Consider the following 25,615-nt stretch of genomic DNA (forward strand, 5'->3'; position numbering starts at 1 on the left):
CTATGGACAGAACGTGGGGCTGCGGAGTGTGCTAAGAGTCAGAAGCATGTTGATGTGGCCCCTGGCCTTGACCCGTCCCACAGCCTGGAGATAATAATGGCAGCGAGCTTACTCAGCCTCTGCTATGTTTCAACTCCTCTCTCTGCTTTTTACATATATTATTACCTCATTTACTTCCTTTCTTTTTTCTTTATTGATTTTAGAGAGAGAGGAAAGAAGAGGGAGAGAGAGATAGAAGCATCGATGAGAGAGAACATCTGTTGGTCGCCTCCTGCATGCCCTGCACTGGGGATTGGACCCACAACCTGGGCATGTGCCCTGACCAGGAATTGAACCGGTGACCTCTTGGTGCATGGGTCGACGCTCAACCACTGAGCCACACTGGCCGGGTTCATTTGCTTCTCATAGCTGCTTCATGTGGTGAACTCTGTTATCATCCCCATTTTACTTATGAGAAAACTGAGGTGCAGAGAGCTAGAATGACCTGCCCGATTTGTACTCTACACTAAGCCAACACACCACAGAGCCACCAAAACGGTATTGAGGTGCATAGCTCAGTTTCAGTGGATTCAGAAGATGTTTGGTTGGATGGAAAGCAGGAGACCAGGGCCTTTGGTGTAGTTACAGGCCAGCTGAGAGATGAAGGGAAAGTTTCTCTGTGGAGCATGTCTTAGTTTCTCCATATTATTAAGAAGTTGAAGGTTGAGTAAAATTATTGGCTCGTCAATATTATTTGCCACTCGACCTTCTTGGAGGAAGGTTAGTTGGGAATTACAACCAAGAGTTAGTTTGCTGTGGCAGGACTAAACTAGTCACTCAAATGAAATGGTGGCAAGTAATTCAGGGTGGGAATCGGGGCTGGGATATGAGTGAGGTGGGCAGGGGAGAGAGAGAGAGCAATGGGTAGGATGTTGAAATAAAGATGATCTTGATCGCATAGTTGAGTGAAGCTTGAAATTACTTCCAGGCATTTGGTAGTACAACTCATGAAAGATTGGCTACATGCTTGTATTTGTAGCACATTGTCTATCCTGACTGCCTAAGCATTTCCTAGTTTTGTGCCCATCACTCTGCAAAGGTGTCATGCTTTGGAAATTTTAAAGAATTAGAGATCTGTTAGTCTTTTACTGTAATATTGTCATGAAAACAACAGTAACTAACAGAAACATTTATTCAGAATTTACAATGTTTCAGATATAATATCTAGTACTTTATAGGAAGTTATCTCCTTTTATCTTTATAAAAACCCTAGAGAGTGCCCTGACTGATCTGGCTCAGTAGTTAGAGTGTCGGACTGCAGACCAAAGGGTCTCAGGTTTGATTCCTGGTCAGGAGCATGTACCTACATTGTGGGTTCAATCCTGATCCCCGTTGGCCCCAGTTGGGTTCATACGGGAGGCAACCAATCAATGTGTCTCTTTTACATTAATGTTTCTCTCTTTCTCTCTCCCCCTCCCTCCCTTCCATTCTATCTAAAACTCCATGGAAAAGGGTGAGGATTAACAACAAACCCTAGAGAGATGGTTCACTATTACCCTCACTTTACACTTGAGGAAACTCAGGCTTGAAAACACACTTTCCTGCCCAATCTCATAGGGCTAGCAGGTGGGTAAGCCAGGGTGTGAACCAGGTAGCCTGAATCCAGAACTCGTCGAGCACAGAAGTTTCAGCGCCCAAGAGATAGATGGTGCCCCGAACTCATTCGTTCTTCCCGAGTTGGATCGGGGCTGCCGTGTTACATGTGAGAAAGTCGGCTCTAGAGAAACCTTGTCTCTAATTCTACTGACCATAGTTCTTAGGGGTTGATTCATGGGGGAAATGTGGATCTAGTAAAAATATAGTCACAAGTGTCGTCATGAAAGTAGCAAATCTTCCTATGTCTTCTTTACCTTTCCTGATTAGGCCATTCAAATATATTTTTTTACCTTTCGATGCAAAATGGATCTGCACTTGTGTGCACTTTGGTGATGTAGATATCTATGGGCTGATATTAGTGAAGAAAGTTTGGTTAGCCATAAGGGAGGCTCTTGGGACAGTGACTGAATGTGGTTTTTATCCATCCGTCTCTTCAGTACTACGTACCTGCTGTACTGGCTGCTGGGATACAGACATTGAGGCAGATACTGCCGGGCTGGTGTGGCTCAGTGGTTGAGCATCGACCCATGCACCAAGAGGCTGCCGGTTCAATTCCCGGTCAGGGCACATGCCCAGGTTGTGGGTCAAATCCCCAGTGGGGGGCATGCAGGAGGCAGCCAGTCCTTGTTCTCTCTCATTGATGTTTCTGTCTCTCTCCCTCTCTCTAAAATCATAGAAGAAAAAAAGAACAGATACTGTCCCTGACTTCATCTTGTGGCGCTTAAAATCTGATGGGGTAGGCAGACATTAAATACATTCACTGGACATGTTTAATTACTATTCATTGGGTTTTGGAAACTCTAATAAGATTATAAATTTGACTGCTGCCCAGTTAACTGTAACAGGCCAACTGGAAAGGGACTAGTTAATACTGGGAGTACACCAGGTCTGTGCTAATAAGTGTAAAACCATAGACTCAAAGCATTGACATAACTGAAAATGTGAGTATTAAAAAGACTGTCATAAAATGTAGTTTAAAATGCTGGGTGTGTAGATGAGAAAAATAGCAGATCTTGATATTCTCCTTTTCTATGCATTTCTATTGCTTATTTATTATGTATTGTGAATGAGTGTGAAAGATACAAATACTGATCATGGGCAGCTTTGGTGTGGAGACTTTTATTTTATTTTTTTTCCTTTATTGATTTGAGAGAGAGAGGAAGGGAGAGGAGAGAAAGAGATAAAAACATCGATGAGAGAGAACATAGATTGGCCGCCTCCTGCATGCCCCGCACTGGGGATTGGGCCCACAACCTGGGCGTGTGCCCTGACCAGGAATCGAACCGGTGACCTCTTGGTGCATGGGTCGACGCTCAACCACTGAGCCACACCGGTCAGGCAGTGTGGAGACTTTTAACGAAAATACACATAGACCGTAGCTGCTTCTTGCACCCTTTGTTTCCACTGTGTTGGCTGGGAAACCCCATCGAGGAGACATTCTAAGGAAGACAATGAGAACAGTCTTCAAGCCAGAAGGATCTCCAAATCCAGTTTTTTTCTTAAAATTTTCTTCCCAAACCAAATCCCAAAGTAATAAAAGATATATTCAAGCATGTTCAAACCTTTATTTAAAATGTTGTCTTGCATTTGATGTTAACACTGGGTGAAAGTTCTTAGATGACAGTTTTACTTTAAGCCCTAATCCATGATAATTATTCCCCACGAGTTCATATTGGGTGGAATTCTGCCTCAACTCCAACTGTCTAAGTCCTTGGAAAATTCATAAAGTGAAACGTACACTCTGTGGGGTTCTCAAAAGAACGTCTCTGTATTCCCGCGTGTACATGAGCTGTGCCCTGGGGGCACGGAGAGGGTATTGCATTTTGTATGTCTGATACTCGTTTTCATAAACGCTTTGCTTTCCTTCCCACTGACCCCCACAGGCTCAGTTTGAACTCCAGGCCTTTCACATCCGGGGCGAGCATGCCGTGATAACAGCGAGACTGGAAGAAACCATCGAGGGGCTCAGGCAGCAGATAGAACACCGATGGCGCGGAGGGTGTGAAGAGATGCGAGATGCGTGCATCTCCACCGACGACGACTGTCCTCCGAAGACCTACAGAAATGTGTGCATCCAGACAGACAGAGAGACTTTCCTCAAACCCTGCGAAGGTGATGGCAAGACAACCAGAAGCAACCAAATCATACCCAAAAAGCTGAATATCTCCTCTTTAAGCCAGCTCTCTCCCCCCAATGACAACAAAGACACTCATGCTCCACTTCCATCTGCGGAAGGCACCTCGCCGAGCCAGGAAAAGGCATCATCTCTCCCCGCAGCACCACCTGCGCCAGCAGCCATCCCTCCCCCTCCCCCCCTCCCCCCTGGACTTGGACCTCTGCCACCAGCACCTCCGCCACCGCCTGTGAGTGCCGGACCCCCCCCACCTCCGCCACCTCCCCTGCCTCCAAGTGCTGGCCCTCCCCCACCTCCGCCCCCGCCACCACTTCCTAGCTCACCTGCTCTGCCCAGCAGTGGGGGGCTTCCTCCTGCTCCAACACCCCCGGGACTTGTGCCCCCACCTCCTCCTGGCCTGTTCTTTGGAGTCAGCCCTTCTTCTAGCCAATGTCCTCGGAAGCCAGCCATTGAGCCCAGTTGTCCCATGAAGCCTCTGTACTGGACTAGAATACAAATAAGTGATAAGAGGTAAGATGAACCCCTCTCCCCGATCCACTTTCAGCTTGTGAATTCCCAGAATTTTGCACAAGTGAAGTTTTATCCTTACCAGTGTAATGCCTGTCTGTGCAGTGCAGCACCCACTCTCAAATGGGGCACAGTGAATGCGTTGGGTAGGCAGAGCTGGAGTGGCTTGGGAGGGAGGTCTGTTCCCACCACACGTTTGTCTGTATTCCCTATGGATTGATGCCAGGAGAAACGATGTGTTCAGTGTCAGATCCCTCTCTAAGATAAATAGACCCCTTTGCAGACTGGAGAAGAGCTCAGGTCTAAGCTAGAGCCTTCTCCGACATTCCTGCAATTCACAAGTACTTACAAACACATTAAGCCCAAATCTGTACTATAGGTTCACTGAAGAGTTTTAGACTATCTGTCTTGTCTTTAGATAATGTCATAAACCTTGTGATCTGGTTTCTAGCAGGTATGTGTAATTTTTCATGTTTTATTAAAAGAACAAGACACAGCTGAGTCATTAGCTCTTCAGGTCAGAGGGGAGTCTTAAAATAGAAATGATCTGCTTAAACTCAGGTTCCTATAACTGCTCAGCACCCTCCCCTCTCATACCTGGTCACCTGTTGCAGAAAGTGCCATTGTGTGAATGGCTAAAAAGCACTTTCCATTTGTGTAGCTTGTTAAGCTGGGTCTGTAAGGCAGCAATATATGGCTATTTGGAAACTTCTGATCAAACGAATTTGCATAGGATTTCTTCTGCCTTATTCCAAGCCTGTCGAGAGGATAACGAGATGCTGAGTTGCTTCTTGACTACTTTCTAGGTTTGAAGTTCGTTTGCTAAGAACAGAAAATACAAAACGCATTTTTAAAGTGAAGTTTTTGCACTTATTCACAAATCCAGATACAGCGGTGAATTTTTCAATTTACATAATTGGAAAAGGCAGGATATTGAAGAAGATAATAACAATCATAAAGTAACTGGAAATCAATGTAGGAGGAGTGGGGAACACCTTAAAACTAAACACCTGGTGAACTAAGTTGACTAGGTACTTCATATTGGCCCCATTCCTCTCTCCAAAAAATAAGGGCCAAGAGTTTATGTGGGGAAAATCTTGATACTTTTTAAAAAAATGTTGATGCTTTATAATTTTCCTAATGAATGGTTAAAGAAACACAAGAGGATCCCTGAAATAGCTCCAACCATTAGCTAAAGTACTACTATTCCCCTTTTCCCATTCAAGACTCAGACGACATTTCCTAAGAAATAATTTCCCAGAATATTTATTTGGAGTTGTGTTCCCTTATTAGTGTCCTGAAATTCATGTGCAACCCATCCAGGGTGATGAACCCCACCTGTTCAGACAGCACACCTTGCCGGCCGCACCTGTGTCTCGCCCTTTACTTCCTTCCCCACAGACTATGAGCAACCAATGTCATGACTATGGCAGGGGTATTAAGTGCTGCTGGGAGATATGGGCCCGTCGCCCACATCTGCTCAAGGTGGGATGAAGTCAAGCTGGAGATAATCATTGTCTGTGTTTTTCCTTCTTTATGTAGTTGAGAAGGGAAACGATCGAAGGCATAAGCTCTTATTATTTTTAGCATAAATTAGGGCTTCGGTTTTGAGCATAATGACAAGGAGCTGAATGTCCCAACTTTCCCGACCCAGGACGTCAGGAGAGCCTGCCTGCTGAACGTGTCAGTCTTGAGCCTGACCTTGGGGGAGGGGGGCTTCCCATGTGCTGTGTGAAGACTGTGACGTGGGCACTTCCTGCGGTACCACACATTTCATCTCTTACGTGGATCCCCCAAGATGTTTGTGTTCCTCGGAGCACGACTACTTCTTTGATTTTTTGTTTATTTGTTTAAATATGTTTTATTGATTTTTAGAAAGAGAGGGAGATGAGAGAGAGAGAGAGAACGATTGGTTGCCTCTCATGCACCCACCAGGGGATTGAACCTGCAAACTTGGGTATGTGCCCTGACTAGGAATCTAACTGGCAGCCAGATGACACTCCAACCAGCTGAGCCACACCGGCCAGGACCGACTACTTCTTTTAAACTAAAACGGTCTGTAGATTTTGTGTAGTATTTATTTATAGACAAAAGTAAATTCATTTTGGATGTGTTTTTTTTAAAGAGATGAAATGGTATTTTAATATTTTGTACAACTAGGTGTTGTAAGCACTTGTCTAATGCACACATGAAACATGTTGCCCTTGGTCTTCTAGGGAACTGGGAGTAAAATATGGATTTTTTTTCTGTTGTATGTACATTTCCTCTCGTCCACAGAGATTGCGTTTCACTACTAACATGAACTGTTTTAACTTTTGTCATATTTACCTTTTTTGGTCTGTTGTCTGGTTCTAGAACAGGGAAGAGATTTAATTAAAGAAAAAGAAATCCTCATCTATCTACTTTTTCAGCTTCCTAATGAATAATCTGTATCTTCCTGAATCTTCTCCTCCCCCTGCATTCCCCTCTCCTAATTCTCCATCCTCCCTCCTGCCCCCTCCTTTCTCCCCTCCCCACTCCTTTTTCCTCCTTCCTCTTCTTCCTCTTCTTTTGGGCTAAAATGGTATGTCCAGTGGCCAGAAAAGCGTTGACCGCGAGAGCAGATGGTCCATTGGAAGTACGTTCTCATTACTGCCCCAGCAAATGCCAGTGACTGCCAACTCACTGAGGTGGCATTTCAAAATTGCTTTATTCGTTGTTGGAAATGTGTTTTCCCATAGAAACAATGTGGTAAATGGTGAGGAAGTGCTCAGCCTGACTGCCAGACCCAATGTGCTACAGAATATGAGTTATAGCCTCTGTCATACTGGCCTGAGCTCAGTCCTGGGGCTGGGCCAAGCCGGACGGGTACAAGGGATGATGGGCATGAGTCTGAGCAACCTGCTTTATGCGCCACACCGCCTCCCTCTAAGCATCCTCTCCTCAGCCTCCCAGGACCTTCCTGAGCCCCAGACAGCCCCTGAGATGCCCCCTCCTGAGTGCAATGGAGATAAGCCCCTTAACATTAATGGCGCTCAGGTTTCCACCGGAAGTTGAGTGACGGAGGTGGGTGGTGGAGGAAGGGACACGTAGATAGATGTACTTCATCAAACATGTTTTAGCCCGTGGGTGATGATTTCACAGGTATGTATTATGCTGTTACATATTATAACTTGTATAGGTCACATCCATACTCTTAAATGGCTCAAGCATTATATTAAAAATGTATAACTTAAGAAAACGTGGAGAGAAATAAATGTGACCAGAACCAAAATGTTATATTTCATGGGAAACGCAGACATATATAGCAAAACGAGAAGACGCAGATCCGAAAAGCCAGGGTTCCCAACTACTTTGAATTTGAAAATCTCCTTTGAGTATCAAAAAATTTTGTGGACCACTTGATAGAATAATAGATCTTTTAGTTTTCAGTGACTGAGAAAATGCATATTGAAACAAAGGTAAATGCTTATAAGTATTATGGATTATAACATACATATGTTTGAAAAACAATAAATGTGTAGAGGAGACACTTTTTTTCTATCTGTGTGCATTAAAAGTGACTAAAAATAAGATTAGAAGCTAAGTTAAGAAAGTGGGCATTTGGGGGAAATGTGTTCTGGCTGAAGGGAGCCCGGATAGTAACCCGTGAGTCAGCTCTCAGAGGCCACTCTTCCACTTGATTTTTCATCTCTTCTTCCCTTCCTTTGTTTCAAAACTAGGGTGGCCCTGTTTTTTGAAGACAAAGCAAGATAGTTTCCCCATGGCTGCTTTAGTTGAAATCCCAGTGAGGGCTGTTGCAATGGAATTTTGGGGTTTGTTTTTTATTATTAATACTGTTGTTGGGGTGGGGTATTATAAATCAAGTATTTCTAAGTGAGTACAGCCCATGCACATATTATGGGCCCTACACTGAGTTGACCAGAACACCATGTTTAAAGCTAGAAGAAGAAATCCAAAGAGAGGGTAAATCTTTACCTTAGTAGTGCATTTTCATTCTGTTTATGAATTATCTCATCACACCCGGCCGGTGTGGCTCAGTGGTTTAGCATCAACCTATGCATCTAGAGGTAGCCGGTTCGATTCCCAGTCAGGGTACATGCCTAGGTGGTGGGCCGGATCCCCAGTGGGGGGCATGCAGGAGGTAGTCAGTCGATGTTCTCTCTCATTGATGTTTCTGTCTACTCTCTCTCCCTTCCCCTCTCTCTAAAATCAATAAAAAAGAAAAAAAAAAGAATTATCCCATCACTATAGAATGATGAACACTTAATGTTATGTTGAAAACATCTGGGTAGTAGAATTGAGATGCAAGAATTTTTGTTCTTTTTTTTCTGCTTTAATAATTTTGTAAAAAATTCTCAGAAATTAAGTATAGGTTTACTCAATCAATTTGATTCTTCTATTAAAGGTTAAGCTAATTAAAAAAAAAAGAATGATCCCATCACTGTCTCAAGATTGGTTATCCTTCAGCCTTTGTATGACGCCCATGTTTATCTACCATGGAAATGCTGCAGACTGAGGGAAAAGCAGCCAACTGACTCAGCAGTTGGAAGCCCAGGATTTCTGGTCCCGAAAAGTTTCTCTAGATCTCTCTCTGTTTCTCAATCTTTGATTGTATCTAATGACCATTCTGGTCTGGAAATGTGTATTTGCGTTAACGTCCAACATTACATTTTGACTTTGTGAAATTTTTGTAATGCAAAGAGCTTTTCTCTGAGCTATATTAGGATGTGTGTGTATGTATGTGTGTTTTCATTAAGACCTTTATTAACAGGGGCTTGCAGTTTGTTGACATTTTTTGGAAAAAAATGTAAACTTGTATTATTTTTCTAGTGAGTTGAAACATGAATTAGAGGTTTAATCTGTTCTTTTCTGTTTTGGTTCTTAAGTTTAACTTGTCATTTTCTCTTTTAAGCCAAAGCGCTACACCAACCTTATGGGATTCCTTAGAAGAACCAGACATTCGGGATACTAGTGAATTTGAGTATTTATTCTCCAAAGACACAACTCAGCAGAAGAAAAAACCTCTGTCGGAGACCTATGAGAAAAAAAACAAGGTCAAAAAGGTATTGAGTGATTATAGTAATTATATCTAGAGATATATGTAGTCATACATGGGAATTCACTGTGTACTGCTGATTTGCTTTTCCTGTTTTCAAAAAAAATGTTTTGGAGGGTTTCGAGCCACAGATGACAAAAAGGAGCCAATAGCTGGAGAACATGTGCTTGCCATTTTGGTCCTAGCACCTGAATTTTCAAACTATTTCCTTAATTTAATCTGGACTTATTTTAGCCATTACTTCTATTGAAAAACAACGGCTATTTAAATTTAACTAGTCAAATTAGATAGGATGAGCAGTTCCATCCTTCAGTGGCACTAACCACTTTTCAGTTTTGTTCTGTGGCTTATGGCCACCATATAGCGCAGATATAGAACATTAACGTCATTACAAAAAGTTCTGTTGGACAGCACTGTCTGAGCATCTGGGTTATGTCGGTGAAAATCAAATGTGACAATTGTTTCCCCGTGAAGCTTCTGTTAACAATCAATATTAAAAACATGATTTAAGGAGGATGAACTTTGGCATGGTAGCGATGGGCCTACAGTTGTAAGTAGTGTGTTCAGGGTTGTCCTCATTGAGGAAGGTGACTTCTGAGCAAAGATTGGAGGACTTGAAATCTGAGCCTCCCAGTCATCTCATCAGAGAAAAGGTTTAAGATTCTTAAGCATCAGATAGTGTGAAGTTGATTCACTGTTGGGCCAGGTGCTGGCTGTGTGACCTAAGTCAGAATTCTTCTACCCTGTGCCTCGGTCACCGAACCATGACATGGGGTGACATCTGCTGGTGTTATTATCAGCTGTTGCTACCACTGCTGTTATGTCTCTGCATACGTGGGGTTTTTGTTGTTGTTTTTGCATAAGTGTTTGGAGAATAGCCTAGATGGTATTGAGGAAAAAGTCAAGTGCTTGGTTCTGCTGTTGATTTGCCATATGAGCTTGGGGTTAGGTTGTCTTTCTTCTCTAGATCCAATCCCCCCCTCCTTTTTTTCTTTATCGATCTTGGGAGGGAGAGGGAGAGAGAAAGAAAAACGTCAATGAGAGAGAACATTGATGGGGTGCCTCCTGCATGCCCCCCACTGGGGATTTGGCCCACAACCTGTGCATATGCCCTGACTGGGAATCAAGCTGGTGACCTCTTGGTGCCTGGGTTGACGTTCAACCACACCATCCGGGCTGATTTCCCCCTTTCTATAAAAGAGGATTAACACTATTTGAGGCCACCTGACCCACCAAGATGTTGTGAAATGTAAATGTAAGAAGGTTTGAGGAATTGTTTTTGAAAAGTGTATACTATTGAATGATATGATCATCAACTCTTCATTATTAAATTATATAAATGGGCTCATATCTCAGGTGACATTGTGATTATGAAATCAGCTATGGCTTATGGGGGGGAAATGGCAAAAGTCTGAAAAAGCTTTCTATTAATGAAATCAGATTTTCCTACTGAGTTGAATTAAGAATCAAGCATAATCAGAGTTTCTCACCTCTTAAGTCCATCGGAATTGTGTTATCATGAGAAAAACGTGATCCCAACAATTACATTTCACAACAAACCTTTTAGGAAGACATACTGCAGCCCTGGCCTGTGTGGCTCGGTGGGTTGGAGCATCGTCCTGTACACCAAAGGGTGGCAAGTTCATTTCCTGGTCAGGGCACATGCCTGGGCTCTGGGTTCAATCTCCAGTTGGGGCACGTGGGAGTGGGGGCAATCAGCGTGTCTCACATAGATGTCTCTCTCCCCTTCCCTCTCCCTCTCCCTCTCTTCCTTCTTCCCTCTCTAAAATCAATAAAAATAAAAAATAAAAATAAAGGAAATATTGCCTGGGGCCATTTGAATTTTTCTACCAAAACAATTAATTCCAGGCATGAGGTCAGCTGATATACTATAAGATGCATTCCCATGCAGTTGGATTCGTATGAAATGGAAATAAGTGTGCCTTATGGAGCAGCTGGTTTTTCAGATGCCATCTACAGAAACAGAAGGCTGCTTTCTATACAAAAGGCAGAGGAAGAACCTCTAGATTCCAAAAGCTCATCTCAATTCACCATTTCCCGGAAGCCTTCTCTGACCAACCCGGAAGTCTGCTAAATGCGTTCTCACTCACTATCATGTTAAACTTAGTTTTGTTCTCTCTTTCTTCTCAGGTTGCTATTCTTTTGTTTCTCTCTTTGGATGCTTGGTAACGTGGTTTACTCATAAAATGAATTGTTTCTGTTTTGGGGGAAGGAATATTTTCAAAGCATCAAAGCATTCGGTTGTTTATTCTCATTTCTTATCTCGTAATTGTTTGCGTGTTCAACAAAGGATTTTCACTAGGGCAGCTAGTGCTTGATGTGTTTATTTTGTTTCACTGTCCAAGGAGGAGAACACCCTTCATTTGAACTCTTGAATCTTTCTGAACAGTGAGGTTGCTGTTACCCCATATCATTGGCACATGTGTAGTGTCCCCTTTTTCCTTCGTAGAGACAAGAATGTAGGTCCACTGGGCTTGATGGTCTGGAGGCTGCTTGGAGTTTTGGTGAGCTTTGTGGCCTACTGTAGAGCTGAGATTTTATGTTTTAAAGAAAATAACAAGCTGAATCAATGCCAGAAAACTCTAAACCTGCCTCCTCTAAGCCTTCTCTCCATGCCCGTGGTCAGACTTCCAGCATCTAGTGGGATCCCTTGGTCTCTTCCGAGAGTCATATGTGTGTCTTCCTTTCTCTTAAAATGAAAAGGAAAGTGAATTTTAGAGGCTGTGAGTGGCTGGGGAGCTCCAGCACCGGAGGCCAGCTTCATCGGCTGAAGCCCAGGGTGGTTCCCGTACAAGATGACCAGGAGGACTGGACAAATAAGTCTTTTCTAAAACTGATGTGGAGTCAGTGTTGGAGATTGGATTAGCCAGTACTCGGAATCTTGGCTGTGGGCTTAGCCGGGCTGAGACGTACATGCGAACGTCTCTTCAGTGAGTCTGGTCTTCGTCTCTCTCCGCAGACCACATTCCCGTTCAGAAGTGACTGTCAGGATTCTGCTGAACTCAGGCTTCATCTTCTGTACCAGCATTTGACATTCCCATCGGTGGCACTGGTTTAAAGCAACCAGATGCACTTATTCTTAAAGGGGGCAGGCACCCTGTTCTATAATATCATCTAGTCTAAGAATTAGAAGGAAGCCTCCCAATCATCTAATTCAGTATCCTCATCTGGCACATGAGAAACCGGGGCCTGCAAAGCCAAAGTGACTTCCAGGGTCTGCACACTTTTAACCGGGGAGACATTGATCATGATGAACACTTGAGGGGATGTGCGGGAGCCTCTGCATGGTCGTTTCTCCTACATTTCAACAGGAATTGGCCACACTGATGATGGTGACATTTATAAATGAGAATAACCCTTTTTTTTAAAATCATAAGGAAAGGAAATACAGCTGCACTTGTGCAAATTCAAAATACTTCCTACATTGTATAAATTATCCAGCTTTCTTCAGTCTCCCAATAGGAAGCCACCTTTTGAGTCAAAAGATGTTTTATGTTTAACTCCAACAACGAAACAGGTAGATTTGAAGCTGTGTCCCTTTGACTCTGCTGATACTTTAAATATTACCTATAAATATATACGAACTGTGACACATTTGTATTGGACACTCAAGCATGTGCCAACCACTTTTGTGACACCAGCCCTCTCTGCCACTACAGACATAGCCATCACTAACTTGAGAACCAGGATTCAAAACATTAGCCCTGTTGGCACCACCAACACTCAGTACTGTCTCCTCTTTATTTATTTATTTATTTATTTATTTATTTATTTATTTATTTATTAATGAGATTTTTTTTCCTTATTGATTGTAGAGAGAGAGGAAGGGAGAGGGAGAGAGAGATGGAAACATTGATGAAAGAGAACATCAACTGGCCGCCTCCTGCACGCCCCCCACTGGGGTTCGGACCCACAACCTGGGCATGTGCCCTGACTGGGAATTGAACTGGCAACCTCTTGGTGCATGGGTCGACGCTCAACCACTGAGCCACACCGTCTGGGTCTAGCTCCTATTTATTGCTCTGTGCTAACCTTCAGAGCAGGTATTTAACTTTCACACACTGATTCCTTCTCTATAAAATAAGGAGTAACAACTCTTTACAGGGTCGTTACGAGGCTAAAGTGAAATCATGGTTATGAAAGTACTTTCAGTATTCCCTAGACCTATGTATTAATCTCATGGCTTATGAATGAATAGGAAAGGTTTGCAAAGAAATGTTTGAACATCATTGATTCCACAAGGTCGTTGGTCTTAAAACATTAGCCTGTCCATTCTTGAAACTATCTGCATAGGGTAATCTCCACACCATTTCTGTTTTTCAATAGTCATGGAATTTCACAACTTCCTCTAATGACACATACAGACATCTAGTAGTTCGTCTTATGCTGGTTTACATAGTCTTTTGCACGATAAAGTACGAGTTTCCACTGTCAATATGCCCATATTTACACTGTCTCTCAGTTACATTTGTTCCTGGGAAAGATAGGTCAGCACCTTGACCAGGAGCCAGAAATCTGCCTTCATTGTCTGAGATTCTTTCTCCCGGTGCCTGTCAAGGAAGCAGCCACTCTGATAAACTTTCCAGTTGCTTTTTCAACTTGCCCAACAACTTTCAGAAAATCAGCATGACCTGCCAATATCCTCCTTCTCTTGAAATGCCACCATCTCACTTTGAATTATAATCTCCATGCTTGTTCCCTCCTCTGTAAAATATATAAAAATCATTCTCTCCCCCCCCACGTTTTTGGTATATATTTCTTAAGAATAATGAAATACGTAAAAAAAAAAAATTAAAAAAAAAAGAATCACAAAATAATGGCTTTTCCCTGAGCTCTTGGGGGTGGGGTTTGAAGCGAGTGGGGAGGGTGGTGACGGCCCAGCAGACATGAGTCTGTTGAAACGTCCTGGAGCCAAAAGCCATCAGTTGTAATTTGGTCACTTTGGCGAGGATTGGAGCTGTAATTCTCAAATCCCAGACTCGGTGTCTCAGTTGAGTGGGGAGAGGAGGAGGGTGGAAGGAGAGCGTTGTTTGGAAGCCTGAACATAGATTTATAGGGTTTCATAACCTGTTGCCTTCCAAGTTTATATAATTTCAGCTTTTGTGTACAAAGATAATTTCTCCAGCTGCCTCGGTAAGGTATGCACATCACCCCCCACCCCCACCCCCTGGAATGGGGATGAGTTTGCTATTCCCTTTAACTTTTCATGGGTTTGAAAATGAGCAGTGAAGGTAGGGGTTCTCATCTATAGAAATGAGCGAAATAACTGGCCTGTGTGTTGATTGGACCAATATATGACCTTGAGGCCATTAGTGCTGTGTCCAGAGTCCTTGAGTGACAGCTGGGGTGACCAGGGCTTTCCTGCTCTTCAGTTTAAAGGCCCCCTCACTGGCTAAACTGACTAAAAGCAAACGGGAGCTTTAAGCCCACGACAGGCACCCGTTTACAAAAATTCTACCTTGTAAATTTTATTTGGAAATAAGATGGCCCAGAAAAGTTAAGTTGTACTTTTACTTTATTTACTTATTGCAGGGGGGAACAAAAAGCGGTTAGAACTTGTCAAGTATGGCTATCAATGATTCTTTCAGAATGTTGCATCTGAATATTATTCTTGGAGCCCAGCTGTGTTTCTCTTGTTGGCTGTTAAACAGTAACTCAATCTGGAATCGCACCTCCGACCAGCTGCAGTACCATGAGGCTGCTCATTCCCTACCCCAGCCCAGCAGAGGGCACTCGGAATGCTGAGAATGAGAGCTGCATTCCCCGCTCTCCCGGAGCACTGAGAGACCGCCCGCAGGAGAGTCACTGCCCTCTGCGCCCTCTTTAGTCTTGGGAAGTCTCTTTAGTGTGGACCATGAGGCCAGATATCACAGCAAATTATCCACACACGTATTGGGAGCCAAATGTATATTAGAAAGGCTTGTAGGTATCAGAATAGAAATGGTAGTGGACATAATTCCAGTGCTAAGACTGAATCACTGTAGTGTAAAAATTTATGAAGTATTAGACTTAGCCCCTTTGGGACTAATTCTGGAATTCCCCCCGCCACACACACACACACACACCACCCTTTTTTTTTTTATCCTCACCCGAGGACATTTTTTGCAGTTATCCTCAGGTAAAGCAGGAGGGAGAGAGGAAGGAAGAGAAAGAGAGAAACATCAATGTGAGAGAGATGCAGCGAGTGGTCCCCACCCACACGACCCCAACCAGAGCCAGGGACGAACCGCAACTGAGATACTACGTGCTCTTAGCAGGAACCGAACCTGGGACTACCCAGTCCGCGGGCTGACTCTCTAACCGCTGAGCCAAACCAGCCAGGACATACACGGCTTTGTAAATCTTCCGTATCTACAGGGAGTGAAGATTTACTTCAGTATGGATTGGGGGTTATCTAATTGGAAAACAAAGACAAATGATAGGATGTTACAAGATAGTCTCTGAGAGAACCATTGTAAATATTTGTATTTTTAAATAGTGGAGGAAAATGTTGAAGTCTTGCCTGCATTTTCCTGGACCTTACTCATTTATGATTGACACGGGCCCTTCCCTCAGACCGTGCCACAGGCTGTGCCCGACAGTGGTTCTAAGCTCAGCAGTATGTGAGAAGGTGACCAGATCTTACATGTGTATTTAAGTCACATGGATGCTTTCTCAACTGAACTCATAAATGCTTTGCAAAGTGCACACATTTCCAATATACACAAAGGTCAAAACAGCTTCTGCACATACACTTGTTCTCACAGGTATATGCTTAATATGGACAGAGAGAAGTCTTAATAACCTTGCACTTATGTCGTATCTTTCAAGTGAAGATTTCAGTAGTAGTCGTCGTCATTATCATCATCATCATCATAGTTAATGCTCAGTAAGTGGTTTCTGGTTAAGTGCTTGGCACGTATTATTTAATCATCACAAGAACCCAGTAAGATGGTTACTATTACTATTCCCGTTTCGTAGGGGAGGAGGCTGGAGCCCAGAGGGGTTAGGTAACTTGCCCAGCGTCACACAGCTCCTGAGTGGTAAGGCATGAATCCAGCAATAACCCCCGAGCCTGTGTTCTTAGTTGCCCGAGACATGGGCTTTTGGTCTGAATTGAACTACAGGCCCTGGCTTTAAATTCACTTGGAGAAGTCTGAAGTGTGTTCTCTGGCCATCGTTTAGTGACAAGTGCACTGGCTCTGGTGTCAGTAGACCTGGTTTCCACTTCCAGCTCTGACCTTAACCAGCTGTTGAATCTTGGGCAAGTCCCTTCAGTTTTCTGGGTCTCAGGGCTCTTAACCGAAGATAAGAACTTTCATTAGCTGCATCCCAACAACCTGGTCATTACTTCCACTTTGCAAATGGGGACACTTAAGACCCACCAGCTTCTGTTTTACTTGTTAGAGGGCAGATGGGCAAGGCAGTCACATGGGTGCCGATGTCTCAGCGCTCAGACCCAGGCACAGTCTGGGGTCAGGCTGCCACACTGTCAGCGCCACGCTGTGTGGGGCCCGAGCATGTGGGAGCCCCGGGAATAAGTGTTAGGATTTTAACCCCCCGAGTAACCAGTAGTTAGCGGCTATGTGTGTCCAGTCATGTAACCTCTCTGGCCTTAGTTTCCATAACCGTCCTGGTGTCTGGGGTAGATGTTTATTTGTTGTTTGTCTTTATAGATTTTTAGAGAGAGAGGAAGGGAGAGGGAGAGGGAGAGAGAAACATCGATGAGAGAGAACATCGATTGGCCACCTCCTGCATGTCCCTCATTGGGGATCGGGCCCACAACCTGGGCATGTGCCCTGACTGGGAATTGAACCGGCGACCTCATGGTGCATGGGTCGACGCTCAACTACTGAGCCACACCTGTGGGGCTGAGGTGGCTGTTTTTCAAGCTGCTTCCCAGCTGCACCATACCAGATCCTCTCTGTATGCGGACACCTTCACGCATACCTTTTAAAGCTGAGTGTATACAAGTGCATGAGTAGAATAAACCCGTGAATTTGGACCTTGCTTTGTCAGTGAATAACATGGGATTTACCACAAACCAGCCTCACCATTGCAGTGTTTCTTTCAAAGGTGCAATACTTCCCTCCTTGCACTTGTCTCTACTTAACACAGAATGCACTGGGCGGCCCCCCTTAGCCTGTGTGGCCCTTTTCCATTCCCCCTCCACCTCTCAGTGTTCCGGGAGCAGAGGCCAAGCCAGGAGTCCAGGTTACACCAGACAAAGCTGTCCACGTGTTTCTCAGGACAGTCTGGCTTGGCTGCAGTTCTGTGGCCACACTTTTAATTTTTGATAACATAGCTTTTGGCCCAGAGCTTGATTTCCTTTGGGCCTGACCTGATTTCTCTCCAGCTGAGGCTAATTTGCATGGCTGTAAACACGGGCCTTACAAAGCTCACCAACTGGGATAAAAGCAAAGGAAACCTGAGACCACTGGAAACTCAAAAACCCGCCTTCAGTGTCTTCGCCTGACTCTGAGTCACGCCTCGGCCCAGGAGGCTGCCGGCCTGCCGCAGCTAAAGCCGTGTTACTCTGATTGATCTGATTAGGGCAGCCAGGTTAGCCATGGTCAATTTACAAAGACAGTATGAGAAGAAATCATGTGTGTAGCCACGTTATGGGTCAGCGAGGCCCCTGCCAGAAGTTATGAGAACCCACAGCTCTGCCAGGACCATTATCAGATCTCCTCGGTGGGGTACAAATGGGATTGGAGGGTTAGGGGCCCCTCCAGTGGAATGAATGACAAAAGGGATCCCGCTGGGGAGAGGTAGGGCGTCCTGCTTGCTTCCAGCTGGATTCCTGCTGCCAAGCCCCCTGCACGTGAGCAGGAGGGTGGGGGTTCCCCAGGGAAGGGCGAGGGGGACTGCCCTGAGCGCCTCGTTGCAATGGAAAGGAGAGGTGGGACAGTCTGGTTTGAAAAGGACACGAGGCTCTAGATTGACCCACAGAAAGCAGCCAGATGGAACCTATTGGGCATTTTGATCCCTTCCTTCACCAGAAGAGTGGGTTTAATTGGGACCTGGCTGCAGGCCTTGGTTACTAAATAACCCGAGTTTTAGTGTTTTCATTTTCATTAATTAACTTTTATGCTCGGTACCTTATTAGCCACATTAGGCATTTTGCATGTGCAAAATATCCTAGGAGGTGAGAAGGGGGTCTTTAAAAATAGTACAGAGCTGCGAGTACCAGGGGGTTAATTCATGACCTAATTATCACATCACTTTTTACTCTCTTGTGGAGACTCTCTTGTACAGCTTCTTCAGTTTACAACAAGCACACAAACGTTTAAACTTTGTCTTCAAGTGGTTGTTGCATTCATATTGATGCTGAGCATTTTTTGGATCCTTCACTCTAGGTGTGGTTCTCTCCCTCCCTGTCCAATTCAAGAACATAAATGTTACTTACAACTCTGGGCAAAGGTACATTAATTAACAAAGAAAGATTTATTTAAGATGAAGCCAACTGAATGCCACATTGCCTGAGCTGGGGCTCATTATAAATAGTTCACTTTGTACTACAATCATCTTACTAATGGAAAAAGTGAGACATTGAGAGTGTTGATTAGGGAAGAATGTGATTCAGAATGTAGCAGCAAAATGCCTAAAGCATATGATGTTGGGAATGATTTAGTAAGACATCAGAGAAATTGGGCCATGTGATGCTTTTGTTGCGTATTACATGTACTCTTTGGGTATGGAGATATCTGAACAATTCAGCCCTGTAGGGTACAGCCATTCAGTTGCCACCAAAGAAAGGGATGAGCACCTAAGGCTGGAGGTACACAGAGAAAGAGATAGGACTCAGACTGGCACAGGGAGTTCATACCTATCAACTAAGATCGTGGTGTTTCCCTCAGAGCCACCAGGAAGCCAGCGATAAGGCTGAAGTAGAGGCCAGGTCTCTGGCTAGCTGCTACTGCTATCAGTGGGGAGCTCTCCATGTCCCTACCTGTTGCCGGGGGAGGTGGGCTTCTTGCAATGTCATGAGAAGAGCAGTTTTCTGAGACTTGTAGGGGAGAATAAGTGGTATTTATTTGCATGGCATTAAAACCCTCAGTTTCCAAGGTCCCCTCTCCCTCCATCCTGCCATGGAAGGAGCGTAGTTCTGTCCTTAGTATAAAGCCGTTGCCCAAAGTTTCTGCTGTGTATTAGCGTAGTCCAATCCAGCATCAGGCTAGCTTAGCTTGTGTTCCCAGCTGCAGTCCATCAGTCCATTGCGTGTGGGGCCCACATGGCCCTGGACCATGCAGTTTCTAGGGCCACATGGCTATGGAGGGAACACAGACAGGAGCAAAGCCAGAGGAACAAGAGAGTAAGAGAGTGAACTCCTTTGTCAAGGGATTTTAACCTTCTAAGATTTCAAGTGCTTGCAGTGGATCCATGCCCTCTAGCCAATTATCTTTGTTTCCAGGTTAGACTGACAGGCACCTTCCCTACTCACCCCTACTTCACTGACCATGCATCCATCTCATCCTTTGTTGGACTCCTTCCCCCAGTGATTTCAAGGAATGCAACCGTGGTTCCCTGGGGAGTGTGAAATTGCAGCTTCCTGGTGAAGCTGCCCAGATGGCCGCGCTTATAATGTCTGGCTTCCCTTTGCCTCCTTTCCTACTATCAATAACTAGCTAATTGTAACAGTATCACTTCTTCCAGCATATCCATGCACCAAGAGTCACACTGGCGTACATATGAAAGGTGGTAGCATTGTGATTCAACAGCAATTTCTGGAAACCACTAAGGCCGTTATCTTGCTGAGTCATCATTTTATCCACAGGGCAAGTCCCTTCATCTCTCTAAGATTCCTCTGTACAGTTTCATCATCTACAAAGTGAGGATAATAATAGCACCTACTTCAAAGGGTGATTCTGAGGGTTAAAATAGTCGGTGAAAAGGGTTTAGCTTTGTGCCTGACACAGAAATGTTTGCTGTTGCCACCATACATTCACCACCATCATCGTTACCATCAGCAGTAGGAAGGAATAAGACTGAGCAAAAATCCTCGTGTCACCCTTGAACGAGAACAGAAGGTTGTATTCTAACTGGAAGCCTCCTTTCTCATTCAGTGATGGCTCCCAGGCCCCCAGAGCGCTACCTGAGCTTCGTTTTATCCTCTCGTTTCTCAGTGTGTCCCTTGGACACAGCTTTGGAAGTAAAGCACATGAACTGACACTCAATGCTTGGAGATGAAGGTCCTCAAGGTGTGCCAAGAGAAACTCATGCAATAGAGCAAAAAGATAATACAATGTGTTTCCACTTTCTAGCACTTTTTTTATTAGGTCTTCATGGTCATCTGTGCAGTAGAATTTTCACTGTGCAGCTGTTAGCAGGCAACATATGTAAGGTGACCTCCTAAGACCTCTTAGAATGTGATAGGCTTTAAATAAATACAAACATGTTTAAAATGGAGGATTTAGGTGATGATGAAACTCTTCAAGTGTGATGGTTTTAGTATAGTTTCTATATTCACAATGAAATAGACTGAATTAACTATTATGTTTCATTTATTTTATCACCATAATGCATGCATATAATTTAAAAGTCGAGTAGTATTAAAAGACTTAATAAAAAGCAAAAGTCCTGCAAATCTCAACAAATTTTAAGCATTTTTTTTATACAGACCACATCCTCTGATCAAAATGAAATTAAGTTAGAAATCACATATCAGTAACTGCCCTGGCCATTGGGACTAAGTGGTTGGGGTGTGGGCCCGCAACCAAAGGCTCATAGGTTCAATTCTCAGTCAAAGGCATGTACCTGGGTTGCACATTCGATCCCCAGCCCCAGTGGGGGATGCATGCAGGAGGCAACCAATCGACATGTCTTATCAATGTTTCTCTTTTTTCTCCCTCCCTCCCTGCCTCCCTCCCTTCCACTCTCTAAAAATCAATAGGAAAGATATTCTTGGGTGAGGAGTAACAACAGCAACAAAAAAGAAATTGTATATCAGTAACAAAAGTACAACCTATGTCCACAACAACAACAACAAAAAGTTCTTCACCATTTACACCTATAAATAACTCATGGATCAAGAAAATAATTACAATGGGATTCAGAAAACACTTATAAATACTCAAAAAATACTGGTTATTGCCCTGGCCGGTTTAGCTCAGCAGTTGGAGCATCAGCCCTCAGACCAGAGAGTCCTGGGTTCAGTTCCCACTAAGGGCACGTACCTCGGTTGCAGTTTGTCCCTGGCCCTGGTTGGGGTCATGTGGGTGACAACCACTCGGTGTTTCTCTCTCTCCTCCTCCCTCTCTCCTTCCCACTCTATTTGAAGATAAAGGCAAAAATGTCCTTGGGTGAAGATTAAAAAAATAAAAATACTGGTTATCAAGACTCCTATGATATAGCTAAAATGTGTGGTCAAAAGTGATCCTATCAAGAGGGTGGGAGAGAGGGGGTATCAGTGAGGGGAAAAGGAGAAACATCTGTAATAAAAATAAATTAATTAAATAAATTGTCACAGGGCAAGCTGAACCTACTGTTCATTTTCACCCACAATGAAACATTGGGATGCAATTATGACTGAATTAAGATGTGCTTGATGAGGTTGTTTTTGTTTTTTTTTATCCTCACCTGAGGACATTTTTCCATTTTTTGTTCAGATAGAGTGCGAGGGAGAGAGAGAGAGAGAAACATCGATGTGAAGGGACACATCGAGTGGCTGCCACCTGCACGACCAACCAGGACCAACCAGGACCGGGGACAAACTGCAACTGAGGTACGTGCCCTTAGCGGGAACTGAACCTGGGTCTCTCTGTACCGCAGGCCGACGCTCCAACCGCTGAGCCAAACCGGCCAGGGCTTGATGAGGTTGTTTTAATAAACTAAATAGTATTTTTATTTTTTAAAAAAAGTTATCAAGAAAGAAGGTCAAAAATAAATTAAGCGTCCAAAATTAATAGCTAGAAAAAGAAAAAGCAAACCAAAGAAATTACAAGGAAATATTAGGTTGCACAATATAAAAAGCCACTTTTGTAGGTCATAGGTGATCAAACATTTATAATTCCATATAGTTCAACCTAATACATTTTAAAAGATGAGAATGTATTTTTTTTTAAAATTAAATACAGTAGAGGAGATTAATAAAGTCAAAAGTTTGTTCTTTGAAAACAATAATAAAATGTACGGACTTTCAGTGAGATTTGAGCAAAACAAAGGTATAATGATACTAGGAAAATAAAAGTGAGTGTGACCACAGGTGCCCTAGAAATGTATGACAAGAAAATACCATGAGCAAACTTTTGTACATCAAATAACTTCCTAGAAAAATATAAATTACCAAAACAGATTCAAGAAGAAATAGGACATCTGAGCACACTATAAATATTAAGGGAATCAGATCAGTAGTTTGATATCTTCCCACAAAGGAAGTCTGGGCCCAGATGGTTTTATTGCACCAAACGTTTCCTTCTTACACAAAATACTTGACAGACTAGACAGTGATGTGACATTCAAAGCTAGCATATAGTTTTGATAACACTACCAGACAAGGACAGGAAATAAAAAGGAAATCAGAGTCCAGTCTCTCCTACAGACGTGAAGATCCTAAGCAGAGTATTAGTACACTGAATCCGGAAATGTATTAAAAATTGTTATGAAAGCATTAAAGTACCTAAGTAGGAGAGAGATGTTCTCTTTATGAATAGGAAAATAAGTTTTGTCAAGATGTCAGTTAACCCTGAATTGATTTCAAATTTTAAAGTCATTCTAATCAAAATCTATATAGGATTATTTGGAATTTGGCAAACTTATTCTAAAAATATGTAAGAGCAAAGTTTCAAAAGTAACCTTACAAAAACAACCTTAAGCATAACATTTAGTAAAACAAAAATAAATAAGTCACAAAAGAATGATCCCATTGGTCTGAAGTTAAAAAAATGAAAGCCAAAGAACTATGGAATCATACATTTGTGGCAAAACTATATATTTTTTAAAGGCAAGAGGATAATAAACAAAATTTGAAAAATAAAATACTCTATAAAGGAAAAACCAAGTAGGATACTTATTCTACCACATATTAACAATTGAGTAATAGGTAGTAAGGTAGCTGTAGTATGGTAATAATTGGCACAGAATAAAACAAAACAAAAACAAAAGTCAGTGGAAGGAATCGAGAGTTCCAAAGAGATCCATGCATATATGGAAACTAATATATAGCAAATGTATCTCCTATCAGTATGTAAATTGATTATTAAAAAATAGTTTAGCCCCGGCTGGTTTGGCTCAGCGGTTAGAGTGTTGACCTTCGGTCCAGAGAGTACTGGGTTCGGTTCCCACTAAGGGCACGAACCCTGGTTGCAGTTTGTCCCCGCCCCTAGTTGGGTCGTGCAGGAGGGAGCCACATGATGTGTCCCTTTCATGTCAAGGTTTCTCTCTCTCTCTCTTCCTCTCTCTCCCTCCCACTCTATCTGAACAAAAAATGGAAAAATGTCCTCTGGTAAGAATAAAAAAAAAAATTTAAATCAATGGTTTTTAAAAAGGATATAGGATCATATCCTTTAGCCTCACTTAGAAAATACACAAAAAGCATAAATAAAATAAGAAATATTTACATTAAAATAAAATTGCATTAAAAAAAACAAAAACAAAGCTCCTGCTCTTCAAAAGATGACACCAAGAATATGAAAAGATAAGCCACAAGCTTGGAGAAGACGTTTGTAACATATATAACTGAAGAAGAATTCCCATCCAAAATATGGGTAGCATTCTTACCACTCAATAGAAAAATGACCACCTTCTAATAGAAAGATGGGCAAAAGATATGAACAGGCTTGTCATGGAATGAATGGTCAAGAAACATGAAAAGGTAAGTCAACAACTAGGAAATGCAGAGATGCCACTTTAGACCCACCAGCTTGGCAAAAAATAAAAAATATGACTGAAATATTGAGAGGGTGTCAAGCAGTAGGAACACTCACTGCTGCTAATGAAAAGGTTAGTTATTCCATATACATCAAAAACAGCTTGGCTCTATCTAGCTCATGTAAAGATATATACACCATCTATTTAAAGTTTTGCACATTTATACAAAAGACCCATAGGAGAATGTTTGAAAAAGCTTTTTTTTAATAGCAAAAATCCATCCATCATCATTTGAGTGGATAAATGGACTGAGGTAAAACCACATAATAGAATACTATACAGCTTTGTAAAAGAATCAACTACAGCCTCATGCATCCACATTGATGATTCATAAACCTGATGTTCTGTTTTTTAAAAAGTCACAAAAGAATGAGACCATTGATCTGAAGTTCAAAAACATGAAAAGCAAAGTTAGTTTATGGAATCACACATTTGTGGCCAAACTATTATTTTTTAAAGCAAGGGAAAAATGAACACAAAAATTCAGAAAAATGGTTCCTTTGGAGGAATATTGTGGAGGAAGATACCTTCAAAGGTATTCTCACTTTCTTAAGGGGAGGTATGCGTACATGGTTTATTTTTGACACACTTTAAATTATGCTTAAATGTACATATGCTATTATTTTGTATGATATTTTGCAGCTTTTAAAAGTAAAAAAAAAAGTTTCCTTTTGCCCCTTCCCTTTCCCATTTTGACCCCCCAGAGGACCAGTTTTGAACACTTAGGTTTCTCTCTGATATGTATTCTGCCATCTACTGCTTCTACAATTTTAGATAGTTACTATAGAACTCCGATTTTGATAGACAAGGATTTTTATATTTCAGAATTATATTTTAATTTATAAAAGCTCATTTTACTTTAAAAAAAAAAAAAAATTAATTTTCTGAGTCTATAAATTATAGTTCTTTATATTTTCTTCTGTTACTACTTTCTTTCTGTTTCTTCTTCCAAGTTCCTTTTTTATATATTTTTTTGGTTTTGACCTCTGTATTTTATGCTAGAGGATTTCCTCAGATAGTTGGTGATCCTTGGCTGCTATATTATGTATAAGATTGGGGTGTGATAAACCTGGGGGGAAGCTCAGTGTACATGGACAAGGTTCACCCAGTGGGGGATCTCATCATGGTGCAAACAATTGCAGACCAGCCCTTTCATTGACCATCAGCCCAAAAATGTAGGTTCTGTGTGTCTTTGCTCTTAGACTGATCCGTTTTTCCAGATGGAATGTGTCCAGGCATCGGACGGGGGCGGGGGCGGGGCTCAGCCTGACCGCTGGCATTGTGAGAGGTATTGTGACCATGGCTCCATTCCAGCCCAGCACCTCACCCATCCTCTGTGTGCCTGGTGTCCGTGCATCCTGTCTGTCTGCTTGTTTTCTCTAGAAACCATACTTCCCGATAATGACAAGTGGGGTTATACATCCGTCACCTAA

At 42.7% G+C, this 25,615-nt stretch overlaps 1 protein-coding gene across 3 annotated transcripts in view; it reads left to right on the forward strand.

Annotated features, from left to right (window-relative positions):
• The window catches only part of FMN1 (formin 1), a 370,459-nt gene that overhangs the window by 172,601 nt on the left and 172,243 nt on the right, over window positions 1–25,615 (forward strand). For all 3 annotated transcript variants that reach the window (XM_036268755.1, XM_036268764.1, XM_036268772.1), the window contains 2 exons: window positions 3,519–4,279; window positions 9,171–9,321. In XM_036268755.1, coding sequence (XP_036124648.1) covers window positions 3,519–4,279; window positions 9,171–9,321 — 912 coding nt within the window. The remainder of the gene's footprint in view (window positions 1–3,518; window positions 4,280–9,170; window positions 9,322–25,615) is intronic.

The sequence above is a fragment of the Molossus molossus genome, unplaced genomic scaffold, assembly GCF_014108415.1.
Source record: "Molossus molossus isolate mMolMol1 unplaced genomic scaffold, mMolMol1.p scaffold_m16_p_1, whole genome shotgun sequence".
NCBI lineage: Eukaryota > Metazoa > Chordata > Mammalia > Chiroptera > Molossidae > Molossus > Molossus molossus.